Raw genomic sequence first — 25,828 nt, 5'->3', positions numbered from 1 at the left:
GAAATAGACCCACATGAATATAGTCAACTGATCCTTGATGAAGGAGCAAAGGCAGTACAATGGAGCAAAGACTGTCTTTTCAACAAATGATGCTGGAACAACTAGACATCCATATGCAAAAAAATAAATCTAGACACAGACCTTACACCTTACACAAAACTTAGCTCAAAATGGATCACAGACCTAAATGTAAAACACAAAACTATAAAACTTCTAGAAGATAACATAGGAGAAAGCCTACATGACCTTGGATATGGCAATGATTTTTAGATACAACATCAAAGGTACAGTCCATGAAAGAAAGATTCGATAAGCTAGACATCATTAAAATTTTAAAGTTCTGCTCTGTGAAAGACACTGTCAACAGAATAAAAAGATAAGCCACAGACTGGGAGAAAATATTTTGAAAGACATATCTGATAAAGATTGTTATCCAAAACACATGAAACCCTTAAAACTCAATAATAGGAAAACAGACAATCCAGTTTAAAAGGGAGCCAAAGACCTTAACAGGCACTTCACTGAAGAAGATATAGAGATGTCAAATAAGCACATGAAAAGCTGCTTCACATCATATATCATCATCATTGCAAATTAAAACAATGAGATACGACTACATACCTATTAAAATGGCTAAAATCTGGAACATTGACAACAGCCAATACTAGTGAGGATGTGGAACAACAAGAAATCTCTTTCATGGCTAGTGGGAATGCAAAGTGATACAGCCACTTTGGAAGACAGTTTGTCCATTTTTTAGGAAATTAAACATACTAAACACATGATCCAACAAACATGTGCCTTGGTATTTAGCCAAAGGAGTTGATAACTTATGTCCACCCAAAACCCTGCACTCAGATATTTATAGCAGTTTTATTCATAACTGCCAAAACTTGGAAGCAACTAAGATGTCCCTCAGTAGGTAAATGGATAAACAAACTGTGGTCCATCCAGACAATGGAATATTATTCGGCGCTAAAAAGAAATAAGCTATCAAGCCATGAAAAGACAAGGAGGAATCTTAAATATATATTACTATGTGAAAGAAGTCCTTATGAAAAGGCTACATACTCTAAGATTCCAACTATATGGCATTCTGGAAAAAGTAAAACTGATACATACAGTGAAAATATCAGTGGTTGCCAGGGGTTGGGGGGAGGAAGGGATATATAGGTGGAGAACAGAGGATCTTTAGGGCAGTCAAACTACTCTGTATGATAATTCTAATGGTGGATGTCTTATCAGTCGTGTCATTATAAATCTGTCCAAACCTACAGAACACACAATACCACGAGTGAGCCCAAATGTAAACTATGTGCTCTAGTTGATAATGATGTGTCAAAGTAGGGTCATCAATTGTAACAAAGGTACCACTCTGGTGGGGGTGTTGATAGTGGGAGAGGCTATGCTTGTGTGGGGGCAGGGGGCATATAGGAAATCTCTGTACTTTCTGCTCAATCTTGCTGTGAAACTAAAACTAAAACTATTCTAAAAAATAGTCTACTTTAAAAATAGGGGAGAACATAGCTATGGCAAACGGTATGCATCCTGACCATCTGTAACATAACTGTGAAATGAGCACCAAAGTAACTGTTACTGTCCCTGAGGGGGCTGTGTTATTGCAATGAAGTGGGGTTAAAATAAATGTGGTGAATGAATTAAATCAAAATTCTCTACAAATCCCCAAACTAAATGACAATGGAGCAACACTCGAAGAACTCTAAAGACAAATACATTCTAGATCCTGTATATGGTTCTTCATTGGAAAAGGCGAATGAATGCAAAATTCACTTATAAGGACTCAAAAATTTTGAACTTGTTACTTTTTATGAATAAACCATTTGAAGACCTGTAAGAGAACTTTAGAAAATGAAGCAAAATTACTTAACAGCAGAATACACATTCCTTGGATGTGCACATGGAATATTCTCTAGAATCAACTATATATTAGTCCACAAAACAAATCTCAGTACATTTAAAAAGACTGAAATCATACAAAGTATCTTCTCTGACCCCAATGGAATGAAATTAGAGTCCACTGCAAAGAAAACAAAAAACTTTGAAAATCCACAGTGTGTGGAATTTGAACAATACATTTTTTTTAATGAATATTGGGTATTTATTGTTGCATTGAGAACTGTACTGGCTGCCGAGAAGTATAAGACACAAAGAGTTACAGTCTAGTTAGTGTAATAAGAACAATATGCTCTTAAATAATCAATGGGTCAAAGTAGAAATCACGAGGGAAATTAGAAAGTACTTAGAGATGAATGAAAATGACAACACAACATGCCAAAATTTATGGAATGCAGCAAGGGCAGTGATCAAAGGAAATTTTACAGCTGTAAATGCAAATCTATAAACTAATTTTACATCTTGAGGAACTAGAAAAAGAAGAAGAAAACTAAAAAGAAGAGCAAACTAAACCCAAAGCTAGCAGAAGGAAGAAAATAATAAACATTAGGGTAGAGATAAATAAAATAGAGAAGAGTAAAACAATAAAGAGAATCAACAAAACCAAAAGTTGATTCTTTGAAAAGATCAACAAAATTGACAAACCTTTAGTCAGGCTGACAAAGAAAAAAATAAGAGAAAGAAGGTGAAAATAACTAAAGTCAGAAATTTTGTAGGGACATAGCTACCAACCTTACAGATATAAAAAGGATTATAAGAGAAGACTATGAATAATTGTACATCAAAAAATTAGATAACCTGGCTGAAACAGACAAATTCCTAAAATATACGAATTATCTAAATTGATTCAAGAAGGTAATAGAAAATCTCAACAGACCTGCAACAAGTAAAGAGATTAAATCAGTAATCAAAAACCTCCCAACAAAGAAAAGTATAGGACCAGATGGCTTCACTGTTGAATTCTACCAAACAAAGCAGAATTATCAACAATCTTTCTCAAACTCTTCCAAGAAATAGAAGAGGAGAGAATACTTCCTAACTCATTCTACAAGGCCAATATTACTCTGATACTAAAGGCAGATAAAGATATCACAAGAAAAGAAAATCACAGACCAAATATCCCTTATGAATAAAGATGCAAAAATCCTCAACAAAATATTAGCAAACCAAATCCAACAGCAAATTAAAAGGATTATATACCATGATCAAGTGCAATTGATCCCAGGGATGCAAGGATGGGTCAACATAAGAAAAATCAACCAATGTAATACACCAAAGAGGGATAAAAGCACATGATTATCTCATATGATGTAGAAAAGGCATTTGACAAAGTTTATCACTCTTTCATGATAAAAAAAAAGACTGGGAAACAAGAATAGACAGGAACTTTCTCATCATGACAAAAGGCATTGTATTAGTTCACTAAGGCTGCCTTAGCAAAGTACTGTCTCATAGTTCTGGAGGCCAGAAGTCCAAGATCAAGGCGTCAGCAGAGTTGGTTCGTTCTGAGTGCCGTGAGGAAGAATCTGTTTCATGCCTCTCCCATAGCTTCTAATGGTGTGTGTGTGCGAGCGCGTGTGCATGTACACATGCATTAATACATATAACTAAATGATGTGTAAGTGATTAAAAATAACTGAATGCGTTCTATAATACGTCAGAGAGTGTAAGTGCTCGGAAGAAAAATAAAGCAGGATAACAGGATAGGGAGTGTCTACAGGGGTTACTGTTTTTCATGAGGTGGATAAAGTCTCTCTGGTAAGACAAAATCTGACAAGAGACCTGATGAATACACTGGTAGTTTAATCTTTGCAAATATATGGAGGGAAAGCATTCCAGATGAAAATAATACAAAATCTTTGAGAAAGGAAATTGTTAGGCATGTTTGAGTTGCAGGAAGGAAACTATTATGGCTGTAAGTGAAATGAACAAGGCGGGCAGTGGGAGGAGATAAGGTCAGAGATGTAAGAAGCCAGGTACCATGAGAATAGAGTAAGGCCATGGGATTTTGCTCTGAATGAGATGGGAAGCCATTGGAGGGTTGAAAGTAAAGATGTGACATGAGCTGTTTTATATTTTCAAAGGATCACTTTCTCTACTTTGTGGGATGAGAATAGATGGAGAAAAAGCAATTAGGTGGCTACCACACACTTTCATAGGTAGTGATTTAGACAAGGGTGTCAGTGGTGTAGTGGTGAGAAGTGGTCATAATCTGGATATATTTTGAAAGTATAAGTTGTAAAATTTGTTGGATTTATTATGAGGTGTGAGAGAATGAGAGAAGGCAAAAATAACACTATTCTTTTGCCTATGCACCTGGAAACATGGAGTTGGCATTTATTGAGATGGAGAAGGTTTAGAGAAGGGACTGGGAGCTTAGTTTAGATATACTAAGTTTGAGACGCCAATTAGACATCTACGTGGAGATGTAGACAGTTGTATGTGAATGTCTGGACTCAGGAGAGAACTTGGGTGAGAGATACATACATTTCGGAGACCTAAGTTTATAGATGTAATTTCAGTCATGGGGCTGAATGAGTCACCTAGGATTAAGTGTAGATGGAGGACAGCGTAAGTCCAAGGACTGCCTTGATGTCCTCAGCATTAAGAGGTTTGGATGAGGACACAGAGGTAACAGATGAGGCTAGGAAACAATGCTCATTGTGGTAGGAGGAAATATAAGGGAGACTGATGTCCTGGGAAGCTAAAACTGTTTCAGGAAAGTGGGAATACGCAAATTGCATAAAAGTAGTCAACCAGATCTAGAGGTTAATTCTTCCAGTATACACAAGTTTGCCCTGCTGGAAAACTGCATTCTTTCATTGATGGCTCCAAAGCTATCCTGTGGGAAATAATTTCCATGGTACATTAAGTCTACAGTCATGATTCTGACCAAAAAGGGAGTGAATGAAAAATGGGATCAATGTGATTGGAGCCCTGATGTTTCACTGTCCTGTGACCATTCCCCCTCCACTTTCTTTTTTCTTTTTTCCCCTCCACTTTCATTACATACTTTTATTCCTACCGTTGATTTTCCTGAATAACAGTAAATGTCACATTTTCAGGTCAAGTTACTAAGACAAATGCCAGGTATTTAGTAACAGTTAAAATTTTGAAAGACTTCAGAGAAAAACCGCACATCTAAATCACTCTGAAAATTCTCCCAGGAAAATCTGGTGCTTTAACTTGATGATTCGCCCCCTTGGACATGAATGCATTATTACTGTTTAACATATCAATTTTCAGACTGGGAAATATTTCTATTTGATTCATTTCCTACTCATAATTATGTTTGACTATTTTTTTTTTGGAGCATTTCAATTTTCTTTTCCTGTTGGCACTGTGCAAAGTAACTCTGGCATTTAGAACAAAAAGCTGTGTGTTCATTTTATTACCCTAGATTGAATTTGTAAACATATATTTATACCTGGGTCATGTTTCATCTCCTTGAAGCCATGTTCGTGTTAGAGGCTCTTTCTATCTCATAGAAACTTTTTGTAAGGTTTCTATTGGCTGCTTCTTTCACCATTGTTCCATAGGAAGTAATGAACTCGAGGGAGCTGGCTGACAATTCTAATCCACTCATTAAGTCCCATTACCTCAGCAGACAATGTAACTGATTATTGGAGATCACATTTTGAATGCTTCTTAACAACTTGGCAACTTTCAAATTCAGAAGCCAAGAGAGAAAGTTAACTGAAAAGTTAACTAATATCAAAAGGAATATAAAGAAAACAATAACTGACCTTAATTCATTTTAGGAAACACTGAACCCCAGAAGACTTACTGAAAGGGATTCATTATTAATAAAGCTACCATCTATAAATCATCTACTGTGTGGCAGGTACTTTACTAACACCCTCTCATTTAATCCTAAAATAACTCTGCCAGGTAGCTCTTATCCTCCAATCACAAATGAGGAAACTGAGGCACAGAGAAGTTAACAACCTGTTAATACACAGAAGTTAATAATCTGTGTACTGCTCAAGAGTACACAGATAAACAAGAGGTGACACAGTTTCCTCACCTTTTTCATGATTGTAATCAAATAACACCTTGGTGAGGCCTTCGCTACCACACCCCACAGCACACCCTTTCCTTTCCCCTTATTTATTTTTATCCATAGAACTTAGCATCTAAATGACTATAATTCACTCATTTATTCCATTCATTGTCTGTCTCCCTTCTCTACAAGATTAATCTATGGGGCAGTGCCTGACACATAGAGGAGTCGAGATAAGTATTCCTTGAAGATGTGGACGGGGATCCAGGAACCAGGAGGGACTCGAGCAGCAGTAGTAGAAGTTAGTGTGTATATTTAACTACGATCTCCTTATTTGACTGGATTTTAAAGAGGCGGGGAAGTGGTAGTTATTACTCTGAACCTTAGCATATACACAGAAGGGATTATTTTCCTTATTCTATCCCCTAAGCACTTATAAAAGGAATGAGATCCAGCAACTGGAATCAAGAGCCCAGCAAAGACAGTGTGCCTTTCTTGACGCACTGCCCCCAGCCCCATCCCCTGGGCAAGGCTTTGTGGAAAGCACACTAAAGGGATGTCCTGCACTTGGATCTAGTAGTGTGATGAACTGAACCAAACTTGACATTGATAACAGCCCATGAAAGAGCCTTTGCCAGGAAATTTACCAGAAGTAACATTTTTTTTCAGGAATAAATCAAAAGAGCAAAATAAAATAATAGACTTTTACAGTCTACAAAACAGAAGATTTAGACTTGGTCAGAGGTCTTCTCTCTACCTCCTTGGTGAGAGAACCAAAAAAAAAAAAAAAAGAAAGAAAAGAAAAAGAAAAATTAATCACAAGTGTAGGGGTCATTCTTGGAACAGAAAATGCATTCATTTTTCTGAGGTAGAAAAGAAAGATTGGGGACATTTTGAGGTGGGAAAGAAGGAAGTTGACAGTCCAAGTCAGTAGCACTCAATCACCTTTGAAAGTGGCTGAGAATTTCACTGGCTGAAAGGGTAAGAGCAGGGAGGGTGTGATGATTCCCGGTGCCTCTGTTTCCTCCCGTGTACTATGCAATTGAGAACCTTGCCAGGCCTCACTCAGCATTTTTATGAGGCTCAAAGAGCACACTCCCTGAAGACATGTTCTCTAACAGGTTAATTTGTATTTCACATGAGGACAAGGAACAGTCTATTCTTTAGAAGCAGCAAAGGAAATACAGAATTTCCCCAAAGGATAATTCATGATTCACCAATGGTAGAGTCCTAATTCAGAGGCAGGCAGGTCCCAGTATCCCTGGGTCGCTTAGGAGTGTTGAAAAGAGAATCTAGGGCCTGACCCCGCACCTTCATCATCTTTATCATCCCGTATCTAGGACTTCTGTGGGAGGACAGGAAGCCAAGGAGGGGTTTGTCAGAAACTGCTGAGACACTGTCTGTCCCTTGTGGGCCTAACTGATCCCGCTAAAGATGGGGTAGAGGCTGTACTACTCTGCACTAGCGGCTGCGTTGACAGCGTGGAGGTCTTGCCATTCACTCACCCAGCACTTTTCTCTCCTGTATCACAAAGGCAGAATGGAGCTTGACAAACAAGAAGAAAGGCTGGTAGTTTCAAACTTCAGATAAAATAGCTACTATCTATTTTTAGACTGAAGTTATATTTGAGAAAACACTGATTCTTCTTTTGTTTTCACAAACAACCTGCTCCATCCTGCCAAGGTTGAAACCTGTGCTTAAGTAATGGAAGAAAAACTAAAAAGGAAATAGATGCTTTGTGCCCATTTCCTGAGCGGGGGGAGGAGTAGTCTAGTTAGAAACTATTTTAGAGAGAGCTATCATAGGTTAAAATAGGCTCCAAGGTGTACTTTTACTTTCTTCCTCTTGATGTTTTTACAGAAAACTATTGAGGGCATTTGGAGGATTAACTACACACATTGCAGTGTAACTGTGGAGGTCCAATGTGTTAGTCCATTTTCTAAACTCTCCAAACTCAGATGAAAATACATCTCAGCATTTACCACAGGATACCTCTTACTCTTGGGATTTTTGTACTTGTCTTTTCCTTTAGACTTAAAGTTTCTTGAGGGCAAGCCTTATATAGACTAAGTACTTGATGAATCAAATGAAATTTTCTTATCTGTATATGTATTTATTTTATTATAATAATAAAGAGGATATTGTAGAAAATTCATAATAAACAGACATGTTTATACCCTGATTATGTGAGTATAAATTGATGTACATTCATCAAATGTAATTTGGCAATATGTTTCAAAACGTATAATGTATCTCCTTTTTGACCCAGTGAATCTGTTACCTGTAATTCATTCTAGAGACATGCTTGTACATATAGGTAAAGACATATGAATAAACATGAAAATAGAAACATTGTTAAACTACAGATAACTTAAATGTCTTAAATAGAATAGCAGACTTAAATAGAAGTCTGCTAAAAAATAGCCGTCTATTTTCTTTTAAAATACTCTTTTAAAACTCAATTCAAATTTTTCCCAGACTTGCCCCTTCAGTATTAGTTTCGTGGGTTAATTAAATTTGACAATAAATAATGTCTTCTCCTATTTGATAATTGACTCTCCTCTTTCCAAACAGGATGCCTTTCTGCTCTATTCTTTTTTTTTGAATCAAATGAAATTGATAAAGGATGCATTAGATTGAACAGAAGTGAAGGAAACCCAGAAAGTAGTGTCAAGAGTGATTAGTTAAAGACAAAGGGAAACAGGCATGAAATCGACCCATGCGAGGGGATCCTACATGAAAAAACAGGAAGAAAAGTCACACAAAACAGACACAATTCCTGCTCTTGTTGGGCATCCAATAGAGGATGAGATAGGCATTAAAGAACTCCTTACAATAATGATTACAGTAAGTCCCCTACATACGAACCTTCAAGTTACGAACTTCCAAAGATGCAAACGTGTGTTCTCATGTCCAATCATGTAAGTCAGTTCACGTGTCTAGCATACATTGTCACGTGTGTGCATCCTCTACAACTGGTTGTGCTTTTGTGTATTTTACTGTAAGTACTGTATAGAGTACAGTAGTACAGTATCTTTATTTCAAGCCCAGGATGTCTGGAAGCAAGCATAAAAGCAGTGGTGATATAGCTGGTACAAATTAAGATACTCAGGATGTTGACTTTCCTTTCTGTAAACATTTCTATATGAAAACTGCAAGATGTTCTTATTTACATATTTTATCCATTTTAAAAGATTTTGAAAAAATACAATTTTGAAAATTAGACTTCATAAATTATTAAATGCGTTGATCGAAGGAAGAAAATGCTACTGACTTTTTGAGATGTAGTTAATAACCAGTTTTAACAAAACCCCATCAGATTGAGCTTTACTTATTTGGAATTTATAATTCTCTGAGACAAAGACCAGGATAAAATTTTTACATAACTTCATGGGGATACACTGTTATTTGGTGTATGCTTTTCAATGTAGTAATAGTCATAATAGCAGAGCTTAGGGTATAATATAAACCAGGACCGGCTCTAACTGTTGTGTGTATATTAACTAATTGAATCTTCAAAAAAATCCTATGAAGTGGATACTATTGTTACCCCATTTTACATATGAACAAACTAAAACAAAGAAAGACTGTCACTTACCTAAGGCCATACAACTAGCAATAAAAGAACTGGGGTATTTTAACCCAGACAGGGTAGCTCCAGTATTTGTAACTTTTATCCACTGCACATTGATTGCCTTTATTCTCATAGTTCAGTAGGAATTACACCTACTGGAAATATTTTATACCCTGATATTGGTCTAATTCAGAATACCACTTTCCATTTAGTCCCAATATTTTACTAGTCAATATTCATTAGTTTGTATTTTAAGAACACGTTTCTTTGGTCTACATTCTGGAAAGCCTCAATATTCAGCTCATCTCAATTCCAATTTTTATCAAAAATCTTCCGGAGACAAACATAAAACAACATAAGTATGTGTCCAGTGCCAATACATGTTTTCAGACTGAAGCAATCTGTTTTCTCTAAAAACCACCTGGAAAGATACATACTGTCTCTTACCCTGAGAAAAGCAGCCTGTTGCTTGCTTGACATGACTCAAATTAATATTAAACAAGTTAAGAAGCTGAGAGTGGAAATAAATGAGGCAAAAGATTAGCAACAGACAATTTTTACCTGCAAGTTCTGAGTTGAACGTTTTACTTACACGGTATATTTTAGATAGAGCATAGACAGATATAACTTGATACTACTAGCTTTCTCAGAAATGTCCACATCCCATTTGCCAAAGAATAACCATACTTTATTCTCTTCCTCCTTTGAACCAAGAATTTTGATCTCTCTTTCACTGGATCCTAGGGAAACATTTATCAAGGTGTATTCTGTGGGATATTGATAAGTGTTAAGAATAGAAAAGTATTTTGTAGACAAATTTTGAAGGAACTGGGTTACATGAAGTTAATCAGGTTTCTGTACTGCAGGATCTTCAGAGCCTTTGTATATTAATATCCATCATTAATCTCTAAGAGCAGAATCAAACATGAAAAGCTTCAGAAATTTTTGACCACAAGCTTTTTTCTCTGTAGCATGTCAATGCGGGAAAATTACTTCACAAACAGTTTTGAGGCATCAATGTTGTGACATGGTAAGTCATTAAAACTGAAAGAGGGTTTAAAAAAACCTCAAATGCTGACTTACAGATTTGCTGTTAGAAATTCATTTTAGAGAGGAGATGTGAGAAGGAGGTTTCTTGGAAATGCATTTTCCTCGGTTCTACACCTGGAAATCTGGGATAAATTCAGGATCCTATATTTGGCTTGGAGGAGGCATCTTTCCTTTTGTCTGTGAAGCAAAGCTAGATTTTAGAATGATTGCATAATGGAAATACCGTTGTTTCATAGCCTAGGGCATATTTACAGCACCTCCCCCCAATTTTATAAATACTGTGATAGACACAATAATGTCCCCCAATGATGGCTACGTTTTAATCCCCCAAACCTTTGAATATGTTAATTTACATAGCAAAAGAGATTTTGTAGATTTGATTAAGTTAAGGATTTTGAGATGAGAAGATTATCCTGTATTATCTGGGTCTGTTGTAATCACAAGGTCATTATAAGTAGAAGCAGGAGAGTCAGTCAGAGAGAGAGAGGTTTAAAGATGCCACACTGCTCTTTGATGTTGGAGGAGGGGCCATGAACCAGGGATTGTAGGCAGCCTCTAGAACCTGGAAAAAAAGCAAGGAAACAGATTTCCTCCTAGAGTCTCCAGAAGAACACATCTTGCTGGCACCTTTATTTTAGCCCAGTAAGACACATTTTGGACTTCTGACATCCAGAACTATAGGATAATAAATGTTTATTGTTTTAAGCCACTAAGTTTGTGGTAATGTATTACGGCCCCCATATTAAATGTATATACTGGTGTAATTGAATTTAACACCTTTTAGTCACGGGAAACCAAATTATTGAGATAACATAAATTCTGCCAATTTACAATCCATGGGTCTAGCTCTCTGCTGCCCTTAACACTAAGAACACAAAGGGGAGAGATTAGCTAGCTATGTTAGTGACACAGAAGCTAGAATCTTTGCTACTTGGCAAGGTTCCCAAAGCTTTGAAGGCAGGTCTGCCTGACTCCAAATTTCAGGCTCTTTTATCCACATCAACTACCTCTCCGAGCATACTGCATAACTATCACCATGCTTAGTTTTCCACCTTATATTAGAATTACAAAATAGGGGGAAAAAGTGAAAATGTGGAAATGGTTCAATTTGGGAAAGCATTATCATCACTAAGAATAATGTAATACTGTAGTGCAGCTGGAGGGAAGGGAGAAAAACACTATTCCTAGGAGAAAGACATGAACGGCTATTAGAACCAGCATTATGTCCGGTGGACGGGCAGAAAGACTCGTGAAGATCACACACACGCAACTGACTTATACAATGCCTAAAACTAAGGTTGAATCAGACTTCAGAGTTTACTTCCTTCACCCACCCCACTGCAATGCTAATAAGCAGTAAGTAAAAATAACATTGAAATACAGCTGGTGGAGCTGTTGGTTAACACGTGGAGGTGCTGGGAGGGTGGTGCAGCTGGAGAAGGCATGGGAGTTCCATGCCCTTTCTCTCATACCTGGCCCTACGCATGTCTTCCATCTGCTTGTCCCTGAGTTATATCCTTTTAGAATCAACTGGTGATCTATGGTTGCGGTTGCCAGCAGCATGTTCCAGACCCAACGTTACTCACCCTCAAGGTTTTTATTGGCACCTCAGTGGGAAGATTCTTGTGGACCAGCTTCAGCCTGCTAGTATCCCAGCACGTGGCATCCTGCATGCCGGCACCAGCCCATGGCACCCCTGAGAACTTCACTGGAACCCCATCCAACGGCTTCTTGTGAACAAGTTCTAGTCTGTGACACCAAAGCAAACTCCTCCACCATCCAGTAGGCTGCAGCCACACACTCTCCAATGATGTTTAAATTTCAGCCTTGGGGTAGGAGGCTCTTCCAAGTCTGTTCCTTCCTTTGGTATTCTCCCAAGCTCTAGAGGTGGTAGCTGCCCCCTACATGTGCTCTTCCTATTTAGAGGCTAGCTAGTAATTTTAATATTGCCTTTTCACTGTTCAAATTACTGTTACGGTTTCTGTCTCTGGATTGGACCCTCACTGATACAATCTACTGTTTCATACTGAAGCATCTCCTGTAACACGGCATTACCCATTGGACAGGATTTACCAACTGTACAAACCAAACACTATTAAAACTTAATTACAGTTACTTCTAGAACCATTCTTTTAATAATACTTTAAGTAAAGAGCTGGATGAAGTTTTAATTTCTTAAATGAAAGAAGGTAGTTTGATCTCAAGTCCAATATACCATGATGATGTAGATGCAAAAAATGATGGTGAACTGACATAATTACTACCAACTTCTAAGTCAAGCCTTGCTATTAAGGACTCTCTCACCTTCAAGGAATCCACTAAATCTCTTTGTCAAATACATTCTCCATTTCATGCCTGACAGTATAAAATCACTGTATCCAGAACAAAGTCTTGTGAAAACCTAAAGGGGGAAGTATACTGAAGTGAGGAGCAACCGGGGGCTCTGAGGTTGGGGTGGGTGGAGGGAGAGGGCAGGTGCAGGGGGCAGGACTGCTAATCTTTCTCCCTGTTTGGAAGAAGTGCCTGAGCAGGATCCAGGACACACAAGACCAGGCAGCCAGGAACAAGTAGTCGCTGCTGCCCATGCTGGATGGGTGGTGATGGTGGCAGTGGCAGGACATCAGCGGGAGCTTAGACCTCTGCTTGGGCACAGGAGTCCAAGATGGCCTTTCTCCTCTGTGGGCCGGAGAGGGAGGTCAGACCCAGACCTTTCTGGAAACCACTGATTTTACAGTGTAAAGGCAAATAGGTAGTGGGAGTTAGGGAGAAAGGGTATACCGAAGAAAGTAGAGAATTTAAGTCAATAATAGTAAAATCAGTGGCTTCAAGTTGTATGGAAGTGAGGATAGTATTAGAGTTTGGGACCAAAGGGAATCTGGGCTTAGAATTTTACTTATGACTCTCAACTTTTAAACCAGTCGGTAGTCCATTCATTGACTCTGACCCACGTGACCTTTTCAAACCAGAAAGAGGCATCTGCAGACCAATAATGAGTAAGGATATTGGATCAGGAATGAAAAAACCTCCCAGTAAAGAAGAACTCAGGACCAAATGGCCTCACCGATGAATTCTACGAAACATTTAAAGAATTACCACCAATTTTTCTCAAACTCTTCCAAAAAATAGAAGAAATATAGCTAACCACATTGACTCAGAGAGAAATAAAATACCTTAACAGGCCTACAGCTATTAAAGAAACTGAAGCAGTATTTAGAAATCTTTACAGAAGTTCCAGTTTCTGCTTGGATAGACACATCTGGAAAGCACACAGCTCCCATCCTTACAAGAAAGAAAAATAGACAAATCGCTAATTTGTGACTTTTCAACTTTTTTGACTGTCTAATACAGGTGAGGTTGCAGGAAACCCAAATAAGCCACAATCTGGAGAGAGCCACATGCAGAAAGATTGAGTATGAATGCTGGCTTACGTGGGACAGAAGCTACTGAACACCGGTAAGAGAAATTCAGCTGTAATAGTTGACAGACAGGTAGATTCAGGCAGGCAAGAACATGTGAAGCTCCTGGGGGCTGGTCATACTCCTGAAGCGTTATTGTCTCTGGATCTTAATGGGTGCTCATAAGGAAGGCTGAGGAGAGTCCAGAAAGAGCTTCCTTTGTGGAGGGAGCCTAGGAGAAAAGAGTAGCTGCTGCAGGAGGGACCCAGAACCCTCCAGGCCTCTTCCCTCATTCTACATAACAAAAGCCCCAATCTGTTTGTGGAAGAACAAAATCTGCTGGCCTGGGGCACTGTCAAAACCTAATGCATGTATCTTTTAGAATTATGGTTTTCTACGGATATATGCCTAGGAGTGGGATTGCTGGATCACATGGTAGCTCTATTTTTAGTTTTTTAATGAACCTCCATACTGTTTTCTATATGTATAACTGATTCACTTTGCTGTACATCTGAAACTAATACGACATTGTAAATCAACTATACTCCAATAAAAATTTAAAAAAAACAAAAACCTAATGCAGTTTGGGGAAGGGAACAAACAAGAAAACACTCATCATAGGGGAGGGACGGGCATAATTGCTGGACCAAAATCCGCTGGAGGAAGGGCACCTGTGACAGCCTGAAAGTCACACCCCAGAGACCCAGGGACCTAAACTGGCCTAAAACTGAGCCTTAATCTGCACATTAAATAAAGAATGGTCCCTCACCTGCCCCACCACCAGGCTAACAGGCATCAGTTAGAAGTAACAGTGGCATTCTGCTGGGGAACTGAGAGAAAGGAAAGTTCTCTGATGCCAAGCAGACATTAAAACAAAGATCTCTTGGCAAACCAGCCCCTACCCTAAACACAAGGTATTTCTTGAGGAAATTGAAGCCTGTAGTGCAGTGATGGTGACAATATCAACAAACCACAAGCCCAGCCCAATTCCTAATTAGATTAACTCAAATCACCCTTAAAAAGGAAAACAATGCCTATTTCCAAACATAAAAACTATTTATCTTAGTCTCTACTGTCACACATCATTTCCAGCTTTCAAAAACCGATTTCTAAGGCATAAGAAAAGATAAGAGGAAAAAAACCTCCTAGGAGACAAAACAATCATCAGAGCCAAACTCAGATATGACACAACACAGACGTTGGGACTGACAAAAACATCCAAGAGCTATGGGACATATCTAACAGTGTAACATAGGCATTATTGGGATTCTAGAATGAAATGAAAGAGAAAGACAGACACACACACACACATGCACACACACGCAGAGAGAGAGAGGGAGAGACAAAAGAGGCAGAAGACTGGCTGAGAATTTTTTAAAATTAATGATAAGACAGCAAACCACAGACCCAAGAAACTCAGAGAACAATAATCAGGATAAATACCCAAAGGAAAAAAAATTGTCAGACACATGCATGATTTGCAATTTTTTTTCTCTAGCTTGCCTTTTTATTCTTTCAGTGTGTCTGATGCAAAATAAAATTTTTAGTTTTGTTGAAGTCCATGTTAAATTTTTCTTCTATGTCTGCTTGTAAAAGGTTTATGGTTTTCATTTTACATTGAGATTTATGATCAATTTTGAGTTCATATTTGTACATATGAGATATGAATCAAAGTTCTTATTTCTGCATATGGACTCCAAATGTTCCAAAGCCATGTTTAAAAGACTGTCATTTCTCCAATGAATTGCCTTTGAATTTGCTCACACACAACTGGTCATATATCTATGAGTCTATCTTGTGACACCATGCTGTTTCATTGGTCCATGTTTTTATACCTTCACCACAATCACACTAACTTGAATATTGCAGCTTTATATTAAGACAACATTGTATAGTATGATTTCTCCAAATTTATTCTTCATTTAAAAAAGTCTTAGCTACTGTAGTCCCTTTGCCTTTCCACATAAATTTTAGGATCAGCTTGGCAATATCTACAAAAAACCTTGATGAAATTTTTAGTGTAATTATGTTAAACCTGTAGACTGATGTTAAACCTGTAGTATAATTATGTTAAACCTGGAGAACAGATGTCTCTTATGTTGAGTATTCTAGTCCGTGAGCATGGTATGTCTCTCCATTTATTTGTTATCTTTAATTTCTTTCTTCAGTGTTTTGTAATTTTCAGCATATAGATCCTATGTATGTTCTCTTGGATTTATAAATGGTATTTTTCTGATTTTCAATTAATCCTTGCTGGAATATAGGAATACTTTTGATTTTTTGTGTGTTGCCTTTGTATCTTATGATACTACTAAACACACTTTTTAGTTCTAGGGTTTTTGTTTTTTGTAGATTCCTTGAGATTTTCTATGTAGAATTCATGCCATTTACAAATAGAGACAGTTTTATTTCTTCCCAATAAATGTATGTCCATTTTATTTCTCTTCTTGCGTATTACACTGGGAAGAACTGGGAAGAATTGGAATGTTGATTGTGGACACCATTGCCTTGTTCCTGTTATTAAGGGGGAAAGAATGCACATATATATAATGCTAGCAGTAGGTTTTTGTAGATGTTCTTTATTAGCTTGAGAGAGTTCAATTCAATTTATGGTTTACTGATGACTATTAAGATTATTTCTCTCATAATAGAATGGTTCTAGTAGTTTGTGATTTTTTAAGGCATTGGTCCATTTCATCTGTGTCAAATTTATAAGTGTGGAGCTGTTAATAATATTGCCTTATTATCATTTTATTTTATGTGAGATCCATGATGTTACCCTTTCTTTTATTCCTGATATTATCTGTGTCTTCTCCCATTTTAAAATTTTTAGGTCTTGCTAGATGTTTATTGATCTCTTTGATATTTTACAAGAGAAAGCTTTGGGCTTCATTGTTTTCTCTATTTTTTGCTACAGATTTAATGGATTTGTTCTTATCTTTATTATTTCCTTCCTTGTATTGTTTTGGATTTATCTTGCTCTTCTTTTCCTAGTTTCTTTTTTTGGGGGGGGGATAGATAGTATTTTATTTTGTAGCAGAAGCCAATATTTGAACAGAATATTTGATCAGAAAAGTTTTATCCATTTATGACTTCTTCCATTCTTTTGGGCAGAATACTTCTGACATAGTTTACTCCTTTATAAGATGGAAGAATTTCAAATCAGCTTTCTTCTTGTTTTCTTAGTATTATAGAAGTATTGCTTGTTTGGTTGCTGGATCTTAAAATATTAGCAGAAAACAACTTTGTTGGCTCACTCTGAATGAAAGCGTAGTGACTAATGTTCTCTAAATTTATTTATCTAGAGGGCAGGTTTGAGGTACCATGCATTCATTTTTCTTTCTTTCACAAATATTTGTTTGAATTTGATTCAACAAATGTTTATTGAGCACTTTGTCATATGCTAAGTGCCAGGGATAGTGGAATGTAAAAAGTGAACACTATTTCTACCTCATCGAGCTTATTCCTAGTGGGGAACACAGACAATGAACAAACAAATAAATATATAATCAGGTAAAATCAACAGTATTTATGATGGGTTAACTCTGGGGATGTTAGAAAAAGAGAGAAATCAAGGATGAGTGTGGAGAATTTAGCTTAAGAAACTGGGTATATCTACAGAAAAAAAGAACCCTGAAGGAGAAGCAGGTGTGGCAACAGGCAGACTGGGAAGTGGATCAAGAAATCTGTTTTGGACATATTAATTGTGAGATACTTATGAGATATCCTGATAGAGATTTCATGCAGGAAGTTGGATGTATTAGTCTGAAGTTCAATGTATGAATTGAGACTGATAACTTGTATTTAGGATGGTACTTAAGGCTTTGGGACTAGTTGAGGCTTTCAAAAGTGTGTTGATGGAGATGATAAGCATCCAAAAACCTAAATTCTGGGGCTCTCCAACATTCAAGAATCAGGCAAAGGAAACATTCATCAGAGAAGGCACTCACCGTGTGCCAAGCACTAAGCTAAGTGGTGGAGATACAAAGAAAAGACGTTAGCTTTAAGTTCTTTGAGAACAGGAAATGTATTCTATTTTCTTTGGATTCTTAGCAATTAGCACAGTACCAGCCACCCAGGATTTTACTTAATAATAATAAAAAAAAAATGGAATGGAGAGACCATGCAGAGTTCAGTGATGAACCAAGGATACTGCTTAACCTAATTCTGTGCATAGGAGATCTTATTTGAAAAAATAAAGCTCATAGTTCAGTGGAGAGACAGACAGGCAAAGAAGCCATTATAACACAGTGTGACTGTTTTCTCAAATGGAATTTTGTACAAAATGTTTTGTGAAGGTAAGAGAGGCACAGCTACTTCTGACCTAGGCTATCACCAGAGGAGGTGCTGCTTCAATGGAGAGGAGAAGAATGGATGGATTCTCACCAGGCAGATGAGGCTGAGAAAGGCATTTGTCAAATTATTGACGTCTAACAATATTGTTGTACAATTTGGGTCATTGTTTCCTGCGTGGAGTGAAATTCTCCACTGCAAACTCTCCATATTTCCCAACTTTGACCTCATGCTTGACTCATTTTCCACTACAGTTATGTTTGTCTCTTTTAAAAACTGATTTAAATAAACATTTATTTAGTGTCTACCTATCTGCCTTCAAGAAGCTTTCAAACAATGGAATGAGAAATAGATGTTAACAGTCAATAACAAGTCAAGTCAAGATAAAAACACTCTAAACAGAGGTAAGAGGATGTTACAGTCATGCATAGGAATGAAGAACTGGTTCTGACCAGGGAGGAAGGAAGGCAGGCTGCAGAAAGGAAGTGATACTGAGCTGATAAAAAACAAAGGTTTTATAAGATAAGAGAGTAGAGTGTATTTCAGGCTGAGGGCACAGCACAAGCAGGCGTAAAGGTAACACAGTGTTGTGTGGGAGGAGCAGTGAGGTGTGACTATCAGTGTTTGGAGGACGCTCCATGGAGATTGGCTCAGATGTTTGCAGTCAAGTCATGGAGGGGGTCAGATACCATGCCGGGGAGAATCTTAAAGTAATGTTTGGAACCTTTCTACTTTGCAAATATTAGCATTTAATTATATAAACTAAATGCTAAATAAAATAAAGCACTGTTTTACCTGCAATCCACAAACTTGGTGTGTTGTATTTTATTGTCATTCAATGCATAATATTTTCTGATTTTACTCAAAACTTCCTCTTTGATACATTTATTTTTAAAATTTCCATGTGTTTGGAGATTTTCCCATTATCTTTTTGTTAGGTTTAAGATAGAACAGAGTATGGTCTATCTTGGCAAATGCCAAATGTGAACTTGAAAAGAAGGTATATTCTGCTGTTGTTGGGTGGAATGTTCTATAAACATTAGACCTAATCAGATCCAGTCAGTTGCTAGTATTTTTTAGTTCTCCTATATATTTCTAGGTTTTTTCTCTACTATTTACATCAGTTACTGAGGGAGGAGTGTTGGAGTCTCCAACTATAACTGTGGATTCGTCTAATTTACCTCTTTCAGATTTTATTTCATAAATTTCCATCACTTTCATAATTTGCATATACATTTAGGATCATTTTCTTTGTTGATTGAAACTTTTATTATTTTGTAGCAACCCTCTATACTCCTAGCAATTTTCTTTGCTCTGAAGGCTACTGTCTGAAATTAATATAGGCACTCTAACTTTCTTTTGATTAGTATACCTTTTAATCTACCTATGTTATTATATTTGAAGTGGTCTCCTTGTAGACAGCATATAGCTGGGTCATTTTTAAATTCGTTCTGATAATCCCTGTCTTTTCATTGGTATAGTTACATAATTTACATTTCATGTCATTAATGATATATTTGAATTTAGTTCTACCACTATATTATTTGCTTCCAGTTTGCTTTTTTTATTGTGGTAAAATATATATAGCATAAATTTGGGATTTTAACTATTTTAAATGTACAATTCAGCAGCATTTGCTACATTTACACTGTTGTACAGCTGTCCTATTTGTTTCTAAGACATTTTTATCAACAAAAATGATAAACTCTGTAATAACCATTAAGGAATAACTGCCACTCCTTCCTCCTTCCATCCCCTGATAACATCTAATCTACTTTCTGTCTCCATGAATTTGCCTATTTTACATATTTCATGTAAGTGGAATCGTATAACATTTGTCCTTTTTTGACTGGCTTATTTCACCTAGTATAAAGTTTTCAAGGTTCGACCATGTGGTAGCATGTATCAGAACTTCATTCCTTTTTATGCCTGAGTGATATTCCCTTGTTTGTTTATACCACATTTTGTTTATCCATTCTTCTGTTGATGGATATTTGCCTTGTTTTTACCTTTTAGGTCTTGTGAAAAATGCTGCAATGAGCATTGGCATACAAGTATCTCTTCGAGTCTCTGTTTTCATTTATTTTCGGTATATATGTAGGTGTGAAATTGCTGGGTGATACAGGAATCTATGTTAAGTTTTTGAGGAACTGTCAAACTGTTTCTGCAGTGTCTGCATCATTTTACACTCCCTCCAGCAATGTACAAGGGTTCCAATTTCTCCACATTCTTGCTAACACTTATTATTTTCAATTTTTTTGTTATAGTCATCCTAATAAGTATGAAGTGGTATGTACTATGATTTTGATTTGCACTTCCATAATTACTAAAGATTTTGAGCATCTTTTCATGTGCTTGTTTTCCATGTGCATATCTTCTTTGTAGAAATACCTATTTCAAGTTCTTTGCCTGTTTTTTTAAATTGTGGTTTTTTTTTGTTGTTGAGTTTTAGTTCTTTATATAATCTGGATATTAAACTTTTATTAGATATATGATTTGCAAATATTTTCTCCCATTCTTTAGATTGTCTTTCCACTTTCTTGATAGTGTCCTTGAATGTAAAGCATTTTTTGATGTTGATGAAGGCAAGTTTATTTTTTCTTTTGTTGCTCATGCTCTTTGTATTGTATCTAAGAATCTATTGCCAAATCCAAACTCATGGATGTTACCCTTATGTTTTCTTCTAAGAGTTTCATGGCTTTAGCATTCATATTTATATTTTGATCCATTTTGAGTTAATTTTGGTATATGGTATGAGATAGTTGTTTAACTTCATTCTTTTGCATGTGGAAATCCAGTTGTTGCAACACCATTTATTGAAAAGATTGCTTTTTCCCCCATCAAATGGACTTGGCACTCTGGTGAAAAATCAGTTAGTCAGATCGTTCTCTTCGTTCTTCATATCCATACCATTTCATGCCTTCTTTTGGGTTATTTGAACATATTTTAATATTCCATTTTAAATGATCTATTGTTTTTGGCTATATCTCTGTGTGTATATATATATTTTTAATAGACAGACTCAGGATTACCATACACATAATTAACTTTTCAAATAATTAACTTTTTACTTAGAATCAACATTTTATCATTTCATGTGGAATGTAGAATCTTTGCCACCATGTAGCTACCTTTGCTATTGCCCCTTTATGTTATAATTTTCTTATATATTACACCTACATACATTAAAAAAACCCATTAGACAATGTTAACATTTGTACTGTCAAATACCAAATAGTTTTTAAAAACTCATGATGTAGCTTTTCTTGCAAAATAAAGTTGGTTATCTCAAAATGAATCTGTATTTTTGTGTATCCACGAAATGGAAAATGAATGTATCATTATAATGCAATTACTCTTGTACTTTGTTATTACACCTGTAATGATAAATTCAAACCCAGGAAAGGAAATTTCATAAACTGTATCATTGCATTATATGCAAAGAAAATAAACTCCATAATTGAAATGCAGCATTCTCATTAATATTCATACATTTAAAACTGAATTCTTTTTTTGTTGTTGTTAGTTGCTTATTATAATTGATTTATACAGAAACTAGAAGTTTTCCTTTTGACCACTAGGTAGAGCTGTGATATTAATGTAGTAAACAAGAGCCACTAAATCTATTGAAAATTTGATAGTTGTCTTATATACATGCATTGCTTTGCCTCTAGATGTTTTATTTCCAGACCTGTTTAACTAGGCTCTGAAAAGACATTTAATTTTCTCCTTTGTCATATAAAGCATGAGTTAGAAATTCCCTTACCTCAAAGCATGTCACTCAGTGTTTTGTCCATAGCTCACTGAGGAAATGAGATGAGAATCAATCGGTTCTCCTCTAAGAAGCTCTAAAGTCAAAGAAGTAACTTTGGACCAATTTAAGGAATAATTAATAATTCCTAATTATTTGTGTCAGTGACCAGATTTATTAGACTGGTTGAGATAAAACTGTTTTCATTAAATCATAATCTTTGAGAAAATTCAATTGAAACATTACTAGCGTTGACCATAAGCATATTTAGCAGCTTCCTGAGATAGTAGCAAATGGTCTTCGCCAAAGGCATCAACTTCTTTATGTGTTTATTGATCCCCTGTGTAGGAACTAAGGGAAAAGACCTAAATATTCCCTCTCGTAGAAGAATTGACAAGCACTCTTGGGCTAAGGACTTCTAGGTCTGAAAATAGTTCAGAACTAGGGCTGGAGAATCCAAGTAAACACTCACACATGGCATAATCATTCTCCCTGCCTGGAGGGGAATTTCCATGGTTTCTACTGCTCAAACTATAAAGATCAAAATTAGGAAAAATTATTTTCAATATTTTTTTAAAGTTTAAGGCAAAGTGCACATGTATAGTTATCCCTTCAAAATTATATTCCAAAATTGGCAAGAAGTTTGATTGAATAATTAAAGTACCTGAAAATGGAGGCAAGACACCAAATTTTATGGAAGGTTGATCACAAATATATTTCAACATGAAGAAAAATGTACATATCAAATCAATTGGGTTGTCTTTGGGTGGTGGGGCTATGGATTTGTTTATTTTTACTCTCTATTTTTCTAACATTTAAAATATGTGCTTAATTTTAAACTGGGACAAATACACTTTTAAAAAACAAAGGAAAATGGAACAAGAGAAAATTTATATATGTAAAAATTATCCACATTATTAGATCATCAATCTTCCTTACATTAAGGACAAATAGTACCATTCAACATTCAAAAACAAAAACGAGATACATTTTTGCCCTGGAGATACTGCAATTTTCAAATAGGAAGAAAAGCGTTAGTGAGTATTTGCTAGTGGGCTCCCTCATTGATTTTCATCTGGAGACTAACGGATAAGTTCTTGTCCACTCTACTAGTACTTATATAGTTGGACATAGACCGAACACTGTCATGGAGCATGGAAAAAACATTCATCTAATCCTACGGATTAGAAGGTACACACCAAAGCACACACACAGAGAAGCTAAATGGCATGCTGATTCAAATAACTAAGGGCAACATTATTTCTGAGTTAAGATAGCAGTATAAGCATGAGCATAATTACACAGCTCCCTATGCCTAAAATGATCACTGATCAACTACATAAATATACAAATGGGAAAAACAACATTCATCAACAATGAAAACCGAGTAGGTATTCCACACCAGAAGGTCCTATTAGAGAGCCATGGAATACATGGAAGGAACCCAGAGAAGTAACCTATTTTGACAGAAAGTGATATTTCCAGGAAGTAAGTTGTAGGAGTCCCTTTCAGAACTGACACCAATATTCTGTAACTTATAGTTATGGCTGACATTATATGTGACTGAATAAAAAGGCAGACCAAGGAGCTGTTAGGAGATGCAACAACTGGGTTTCTTCTCACCTCTGGATATGGGTATCTTTGCGATTCCATACTGATGTAAGGCAACATCTAGGTGTTCTTCTAAATCAAAGGAATAGACCAAGTCTTGGAGAACAAGACTTAGTTGTGGAAAAATTGGGGAGGGTCTTGCCCTACATAACCTTACCCTATTGGTGGCTCAGAGCAGAAGCTTTGAGGTAGTGATACCAATTGTTGACCTGGTATCACTGATTTTGTTTAGTTTTCTTTGATGAGGTCACAGGCACAGGCTGGGAGAGAGAAGGCGTTATACTCAGAGTAGGGACCATGGGCTTTTGGTTCACTTCTCTTTATGTAACTGACTTGTACCTTCGTGACCTGCTCAGACACAATCACATAAATTCCACTTCCATTTGATAATGGAGTACTGCTGTGTCCGCCCAGATTTATAGCTTGGTGGGTCCAAGAGCATACAGTTATGTGCAGCTCAGGCTGCCTGGTAAATTGGTGTCCCATCGTCAAGAATTCAGTCTCTACTTAGGCCCAGTAGCAAACCAAGAGCTGTTTCTCAAAAGGAGTTACCTGTGGATGATGCTAGGGCCTTGTTCTAAGATTCTAAAGGCCTGCACTGTGATTGACCTTTAGGGGCCTGTCAAAGCCTCCAAACAACATCCCTCTCTGCACTGATACTTCAAGGGCCATTGCATCTTCTGGATCATGTGGCCCAAGTGGCAGAGCAGCCCGGACCTGGTGCAGAACCTTCTCTTGCTCTGGGCCCTACTCAAAATGAGCAGCTCTTCTGGTCCTACTGTAATAGGCTGGAATGGCACACCCACGAGAGGAAGATGTTGCCTCCAAGCCCAAGGAGGCTCCCTAGGCATTGTGCCTCCTCTTTGGTTGCATGAGGGGCCAGATGCAACAACTTATCTTTCACCTTAGAAGGGATTTCTCACATGGTCCACACCACTGGCTCCCTAGAAATTTCACTGAAGTAGAAGGCCCCTGAATTTCAGTCAGATTTATCCTCCACTCTCTGACATGCAACTATCTTAACAGTAAGTCTAGTGTAGTTGCGATTTCTTGCCCACAAGTTCCAACTGGCATAATGTCATCAATGTAATGGTCCAGTATGATACTGTCTAGAGAAGAAAGGTGATCAAGATCTCTAGGAACCAGGGAGTGATGTCACCAAGATGGTGGAGTAAGAGACCCCAGCCTCCATCCACCCACAAAGATCAACATTAGACAGCTATCCCGTGAAAGAAAATACACGTGGGAGAGATCAGGAGTGAATTTAAGGAGCTTCAGCAACAAAGTGGAACAAAAAACCCTGAGAAGAACTGCACAATAAGGGTAAGAACAGCTTCATTTTGCCTGCATCTTCCTATTTCCCAGGTCAGCAGTGCCCAGCACCAAGAATGAACCCCCAGGCTCAACAGTTCCCCTGCTGGGAAAAGGACAGCGGGTGAGTGACCCACTTCCCCAGCCTTTCATGGCACTGGTCAAAGGACTCACTTCAGTGTCCCCTCACCCAGAGACCAGCAAAGCTGAGACATTTAGGAACAAGGAAGAAGGGCGGGGGTAACCAGTATCAGCTAGGCAGCGGGAGGGTGGTTCCCAATGCCCTGCTCTGCAGACGACCCCGGCAGCCTGTGCTGCTACGCACCTCGACAGCCCTTGTGGACGTTGCAGACCCACTCAGCCTCCATCACTGAGGACCTCACCACAGACCCCAGCCGACCGTTCTGCAGAAGACCCCCGCAGCCTTCGCCACTGTAGAAACCAATGGCCAGCACAGCAGCCGTGGAACCCCTGCCGATTGGCCACTGAGGTTTTCACCGCACCCACCGGATTGGCATTTGCAGAACCAGCTGCCGGAATCCCTCCCGCTCCCTTCCCTCCCCTTCCACTGGAGCCCGGGATCCACGCCGGCAGCCAGGTGCAGCCTCCGCAGCCATGAGTGTGCAAAAGGTCAGCCTAGCCCCCGGGCTGAGAGCCAAGGTCACAGAGCTGCTTGTGGACCTGGATCCTGCCCTGGGTCCCATCCCTGGCCCGCACCGTTGGGCTCACCTGAAGCCAGCAGCTGCGGCTGTGTACCTGCGCTCTGCCGGCCGCCTGCATCACTGCAGAGGGAGCCAGCCCTGCCACTAGCCCCGGTCCTCACCCCTCGGTGGGTGTACACACTGTGCGTGTGTGTGTGTGTGTGCAGCCTGCCCTCCCGCTACACAGGAGCCTGCAGCTGCCCCCACCCCAACCCCTGCTCCCCA

General features: G+C 37.9%; 1 protein-coding gene across 1 annotated transcript in view; it reads left to right on the top strand.

The window, feature by feature from the left end:
• LOC133081926 (putative MAGE domain-containing protein MAGEA13P) overlaps positions 1-25,521 on the top strand; it is a 56,233-nt gene extending 30,712 nt beyond the window's left edge. Inside the window, exons 3-4 of the mRNA XM_061178234.1 lie at positions 24,957-25,026; positions 25,198-25,521. Coding sequence (XP_061034217.1) covers positions 24,957-25,026; positions 25,198-25,521 — 394 coding nt within the window. The remainder of the gene's footprint in view (positions 1-24,956; positions 25,027-25,197) is intronic.
• Positions 25,522-25,828: the final 307 nt, after the last annotated feature.

This window comes from Eubalaena glacialis, chromosome X, assembly GCF_028564815.1.
Source record: "Eubalaena glacialis isolate mEubGla1 chromosome X, mEubGla1.1.hap2.+ XY, whole genome shotgun sequence".
Lineage (NCBI taxonomy): Eukaryota > Metazoa > Chordata > Mammalia > Artiodactyla > Balaenidae > Eubalaena > Eubalaena glacialis.
Note: the sequence above shows the minus strand (reverse complement) of the source record. Positions and strands in the feature narration are given on the sequence as shown.